Source organism: Priapulus caudatus, unplaced genomic scaffold, assembly GCF_000485595.1.
Source record: "Priapulus caudatus unplaced genomic scaffold, Priapulus_caudatus-5.0.1 Scaffold1751, whole genome shotgun sequence".
NCBI classification, from domain to species: Eukaryota; Metazoa; Priapulida; class Priapulimorpha; order Priapulimorphida; family Priapulidae; genus Priapulus; species Priapulus caudatus.
In genome coordinates, this window is record NW_014578812.1 from 40,435 (window position 1) to 47,428 (window position 6,994).

The 6,994-nt window shown below is 46.6% G+C and overlaps 1 protein-coding gene across 1 annotated transcript in view; it reads right to left on the reverse strand.

The window, feature by feature from the left end:
- The window catches only part of LOC106817516 (pleckstrin homology domain-containing family H member 1-like), a gene marked incomplete in the record, with an annotated part of 29,570 nt that overhangs the window by 17,342 nt on the left and 5,234 nt on the right, over positions 1–6,994 (reverse strand). The window contains 3 exon segments of the mRNA XM_014822186.1: positions 1,928–2,068; positions 3,854–3,981; positions 4,588–4,702. Coding sequence (XP_014677672.1) covers positions 1,928–2,068; positions 3,854–3,981; positions 4,588–4,702 — 384 coding nt within the window.

Genomic DNA, 6,994 nt, shown 5'->3' on the forward strand with positions numbered 1-6,994 from the left:
TGCGTTATACAGAGAGAGAGCGCGCGCGAGAGAGAGAGAGCGTTTGCGCGGTATTTATTTACGCACCTCCCACACGCATCGCTCGAATAGCTGAGTAATGCCACCACCATCATCATCAGCAGCAACAGCAGCAGCATCCCCCAAATACCTTCCTTCCCTCCGCAGTTTTACTGCTGCCTCGTGTGTAAACCCACGAACACGAACCGCGCAGGGGGAGATGGAATCCACCAATTTCGCGGAAGCGTTTTTTTGTCTCGTGCGGTTTAACCGAAACATTTCGTGTTTTTTTAGATGTCCTCAAAAATGCATTTTCCCTAGTACAATAGGGAGGGGTAAAAAGGGGGTTGCGCAACGTCTAGACTAATAAAGACGTGAGAAAAAATCGCGGTTGTCTGTTGGGAGCCACTTAACACAATTTTGTAGGCTCTACTGGGCCCATATTTCCAACTCGTGTCACGAAAAGTTCAGCGAATACCGAACAACAACAACAAGAATAACAACGACAACAACAACAACAATAACAACAACAAAATCATCATCATCAACAACAACAACTATGACAATAACAATAACAATAACAACATCATTATCATTATCAACAACAACAACAACAACAACAAGGGCTGTTGGATCGATTTAGCATAAGCCTGGGTTAGGGTGATTCATCGGGCAGCTTAGCGTTCAGCTTCTGATATTAATTATGAAGGACAACAAAAACAGAATCGAAGAAGGAGCATGGGGTGAGAAGGACAAGGAGGAGGAGAAGGAGGAGGAGGAGAAGGAGGAAGAGAAGGAGGGGAGACGGAAGAGTAAGAGGCGGAGGAGGAGGAGGAGAAGGAGGAGGAGGCGGAGGAGTAAGAGGCGGAGGAGGAGGAAGAGGATGAGGAGGAAGTGGTGGGGATAGGAAGAGGAGGAGGAGGAGGAGGAAGTGGTAGGGGGAGGTAGAGGAGAGGGATGAAGAGGGGATAGAAGAGGAGGATGAGGATAAGAATGAAGATAATGAGGAGGAGAAAGGATGCACAGGAGGATGCGAATGTAAATGAGTAGTGCCAAGAGTAAATGCAGGGGGAAGAACAAGAAGAACGAGGCAACAGAGGCGGAAATCTAAAGGACTTGAAGAAGAGGTCGAATAAAGTTCATGTACCTAGCCAGTATAAATCAGGGTAGTGGGTGAAGGATAGAGTCGCAGAGGATCCACAACGATGAAATACTGACACGCAATGTTCCCTGGGAGATAAGTTTTTTAGTTGTACTTTTTTTAGGTTTCGTAGATTGCTTACAGTCAATACCGCCTACGCTACAAATTCCACAACACAGCGAGCAGAGAGCACGGTGTGTGGTAAACAGAGAACGCGCCGCGGTGGATGGCAAACCAGGGCCGTAGGCACTGGGGGGCAAGGGGGCAGCTGGCCCCTAGATTTTGGAGCAAAATTTAAAAAATAAGCTTATTTAATAATCGTAAATAACTCTAACGTGATTTTTTTGGTCTCTCATCCGTGAACGCCTTTTCTTACACCTACCATACTATGGACGTCGATCAAGAACTGCGCCCGTCCCTCATCATTACACAGTTGAGTCATGACATCAACTTATGACATCAATCATGAGACAGGAATTTTCTTCGCCTACTGCCCTGTAAACAGAGGACGCCCCGTACCCAGGGCCGTAGGCTCAGCAAATTCCTAGGGGGCAGTGACGGGTCCAAGATTTCAAGGAGGGTGAGAAACAGGTTGGGGTCTAGGAGTCCTCCCACAGAAATTTTTGAAAATGTAGATCGCAGAAGATGGTATTTGAGGCACTTTTGAGTACATGTACAGCCTTCATTCTGACTACGACAATTCTTTTAGTAGAACAATTTTTTATTTTTTGGCTCCAAAACCTAGGGGGGCAGCTGCCCCCTTGCCCCCCCAGGCTACGGCGCTGGTACCTTGTTCTTGCGAGGATCCTTCTCCAGTGTATAGTTGCGTGTGCTGGTGCTGCTCTCCTTGCTGATCATCGACGCCTTGCTGTGCATCGAACCTTTGCTCTGAATGCTCGACGTACTCTGCGCCGAACTCATTCCCTTCACCTGCACAGGAACAGCAACGTGACGGCTTTAGCACAAACAGCAACGTCCCGGCTTTAGCACAAACAGCAACGTCACTACTGCAGCACAAACAGAAATGTCACATGTTCAGCATACACAGCAACGTCACTAGTTCGGCGTAAACAGTAACGTCACTACTGCAGCACAAACAGCAACGCAATACCTTCCGCGTAAACAGCAATATCAAGGCTTCAGCACAAACAGCAACATGACTACATCAGCACAAACAGCAACGTCACACCTTCCGCATAAAAAGCAACGTCACGGCTTAGCAGAAACAGCAACGTCACTACATCAGCATAAACAGCAACGTCACCTTTTCAGCTTAAACAGCAACGTCACTACGAGTAAACAGCAACGTCACGGCTTTAGCGTAAACAGCAACGTCACGACATCAGCGTAAAAACAGCAACGTCTCAGCTTTAACACAAACAGCGACGTCACGGCTATAGGAAGCATACAACAGAAAGCCTCGGCAAATTGTTCACCGTTTCACTATTTGGTCTCTAGAAAAGGCTAGTTTGACATTTTTCGGTGAAATTCGTCACTAGAGTGCACTCTTTTGCATTAGGTCTATGCGCGCAAGTTAGATGCCTCGTGGACGTCTGAAAAGCATTAGAAGTAAAATGGGTCTTGTCATGTAGTGTAACGTTGGAATGGTTCGACTAATTCAATGAACATGTGTAAAACACACGTTACAGTAGCTGTGACATTCCGTCAAGTGGCGTAGCCATGGTGACCGGTTGGTAATTTTTGTGTTTGAAATGTGATCCGACTACTTTGTAGAAATTCGTGTCATAGAGCTGGTAAAAGTTTCAAGCGGAGGATGAATCTGTAGTTATGTGTATATCTGTAGCATGAATAAAGTGTATGTTATGTATGCGGCGAAACAGTGTGAGTATTTTTAATTAATTTCTGTTCGATGCTTATTCAGGCCTGCTGCCTATGGACGCCTTCTACTGTTGTACAACATCTATAGCACAAACAGCAACGTCACTATTTCGACGTAAAAAGCAAGGTCAGGACTTCAACACAAACAGCAACGTCACCGCTATATCACAAACAGCAACGTCACCGCTATATCACAAACAGCAACGTCACCGCTATATCACAAACAGCAACGTCACCCCGTCTGCGCAACATCTATGCTACAAGTTCTGTGCGACAGTTAAAGTTAACCTGATGCGTGTAACAGGAAGGCTAACTCTTCCACGCGACAGATACACAATCCCCCGCAGCAATATCTGCCTAATTATCTTAAACATAATGATATAATCACGATTCGTGAGATTTAACTCGCTTATCAGCGTCTTTCGTGACGCGGAGAAATAGCGAATCTTTTCAAAATCGTGGCAAATCTCATGATATGAGTAACGTTGATGAAAAATTACAAAAATTCTTTAATTTTTTAGATTATTGTTCTTTTAATAAAAATTCCATCGAGACATGAGCCTACCGACCTTACCGCCCCCTGGGCCCTACTTCGCCTACACTGTTCTTGAAACGTCAGGCTATCGTTTATGCAGCTGTACACGCACGCACACACGCAATCACGCACGCATGCACTCAATCAATCACGCACGCACGCACGCACACTCGCACGCACGCGCGCACTCATTCAGCCACGCTCATTCACGCACGCCCACTCACTCGCACTCAACTTTCGCGCAAAAATGCCGCAGCAGCAGCAACAACAACAGCAGCAGCAGCAACAGCAGCAACAACAACAGCAGCAGCAGCAGCAGCAGCGGGAGAGCACACGCGTACCTTATCCAGCAGCTTGTTCTTAAACTCCTCCTTCATCTTGCTCGGCTTGACGACCTGCATGTCTGGATCAATCAGTGCATCCGGCGGTATGTAGTAATCGTCCGACAGATTCGAGTCCTGTGAGTCATCTGAAAGGCAGCCGAACTTTGTACAAACACAGGTAAACACACACACACGCGCGCACGCACGCACGCACACACACGCGCACGCACAGACACACACGCGCGCGCACGCACGCACACACGCACACAAACACGCGCGCGCACACATACACACACATATACACACACAGGATATGCCGCGATAGCATGGGATATGAGAGGAACGGACAAGGGAGGGTCCCAACAACGCACGCACGCACGCACGCAGAACGTATGATAGTGGTACAGGTAAGTGGTGGACGTAAGAAAGTGGATAAGTTTAACATAGGTGACATGTTGGGTGACATGTTGGGTGACATGTTGGGTGACATGTTGGGTGGCATGCTGGGTGACATGTTGGGTGACATGTTGGGTGACATGTTGGGTGACATGCTGGGTGACATGTTGGGTGACATGTTGGGTGACATGTTGGGGTGACATGGGTGACACGTTTGGTGACAGAAACATTGCATGACATATTAGGTGACACGCTGCGTAACACGCTACCGCGACGCGACATCAACTAGCATAACGTGAGGACCGGTGAGAGAGCATACAACACGTACGTTTAGTTTACTTTTAGTAGTACAGTACCTTTCTTCAGGCTCTTCGTCGTCGTAGGAGAGCTGTGCACGGACACAAACTCCTCATTATCAGACGAGTCCGACGAATCCCCGCTGAACGGCCGATTCCTGATCAGCGACGCCCTCTGTCGGAGAAAAAAACAACGATATTTTTTTTAATTTGCAAATCTGAGGACCAAGCGGGAATGAGGAAGTCCAGTCTCTCTGCGCGCACGTCGCTTATTCTGGCACGACGCCAAGGGGGAATTACTCTGATCAAATTACCGCAATTAATGCAGCGTTTTCAAATTTCCGTCCCCATTCAGGGCGGAAAACATGAGCGCGTACAAAGGAGGGAGAAACTAAGGAAACTGGGGCTGGGGAAGAGGGGGGGGAGACACGCGCGTCTCCCTCCCTCTCTTTCTATCTCTATCTCTCTCTCTTTCGCTCTCTCTCTCTCTAACTCTCTCTCTCACACACACACACACACTCGCTCTCCCCATCTCTCTCTCTCCTCTCTTTCTCGCTCTCTCCCTCCCTCCTCTCTCATATATCTCCCCTCTCTCTCGCTCGCTCTCTTTCTCTCTCTCGCTCTCCCCCTCGCTCTCCTTCTCTCTCCACCTCTCTCTCTCTCTCTCTCTCTCTCTCTCTCTCTCATGTCAATGGCAACCTATCACAGTGTACGTACGGATAACGAGTGGACGAGTGAGTAAAGCACGATCACTAGATGAAAACAAGAGAAAATCTTTTCCGCACAAACAATTTCTGCGGCTCGTTGCAGACGATCAATAAATCGGGCTCAAGGTCAATAATAAATCAATAACGTAAAGCACAATAATATAAAAAATTATCATATATATTAATAGTACTTAAAAGATAATAATATATAGATTAGCAATTATGAAGTGTATTATATAACCGAGTGTTTTGTAAACATGCTGATCATGCGAGTATGGACCCGATACACACCCCTCCATATCCCAGCACGCAGACGCGGCATTATATCATAAAGATTAGTCTCAAAGTCCAAGTGACTACATCAAAGACGGAGAGCAACAAAGCTGTCAAATAGATACAGGATCAACACTGCGGATCGCAGTAGAAAAAGCTTCAACTTTAAAATCAACCAACGACGAGGAAAGAGAATATGGAATGAGAGAAGCTAAACATAGTGGGATCCTTTGAAGATGACACATGTCAAAAGCAATGATCACGCTTAGATGATCTAGTGCTACGAATTGGCTTCCATTAGACAAAAATGAATTTACAATCGTCTGGAGTCCCCCGCGCGCGACGTCCACCAGGAAAGCACGGATCGTATAGCAAATACAAAACGAAATTCAAATATGGAAAAAACTAGGGCGTAACCCAGGAAAAATCGCAGCGTGTGCTCAGAATGGTTCTTGCTACGAAAACCATTGTCATCCTGCTGCAAATGATCCCCCCCCCCCACACACACACGCAGGCACACACGCACGCACGGCACGCACGCACGCTCGCACGCACACACACACATAATCACTCACGCACGCACGCCAGTCGCACGCACGCACGACGCACACACACCGCACGACACACGGCACGCACGCATCGCACGGCACATCACACACCACGTAACACATATATATATAGTATATATCAATATATACATATACACGGCTAAAACAACAACGCACGGGACACGCGTCACACACCATCTCAATTCACCAAGCAGAGCGTCGCGCGTGTCTATATAGTGATTTCCTGCGACCACCTGTGTTCAAACTACACACGATCCAAACACGTCATTATGCTGCAGTCCCACTATTATGTCATCAGTATCACACGACAATACGTCCTTCCATGCAATCTCGATTTCACTGCGAACGGTACTTGATTATGTGATAATTGACACCTCGTCGTACTAAAATAAGTACGTGAAAAATAAATTTTTGTATTTTTGCTAGAAAAGCTGGACAGAAATTCTTTAAACGTGAAACCACGGCCACACCCTCGACGTTGAATCAATGGCTTTAATGTCAGCTTGACATTTCAATTTGATTCTAAATCACACACCCTCGACGCTTGAATCAATACTTAATGTCCAGCTTATTAAGCCGATTCAAATTTATTCTAAATCACCAGCTGCTGCGTCCTGCTCCATGGATGCGGCAGCAGCGGCGGCTGGAGGGGGGGGGATTGATAGCAGACGCCAGCTATTACACTTGCACGCTCTGCTGCTAGCACGGGTTCACTCGAACAGACGATTTATGCTAATTTATGGCCGCACTCGGAGCGTGTCGATAACGCGCGCAAATCACGCGTGCGTGCGTGTATTGGGGGTATATATATATATTATATATCGAGTTACTAAAGACAAAATTTTGTCTTTATTAACTCCTGATATATACTATATTATTATATATATATATATAGATACTATATATATATGACTATAT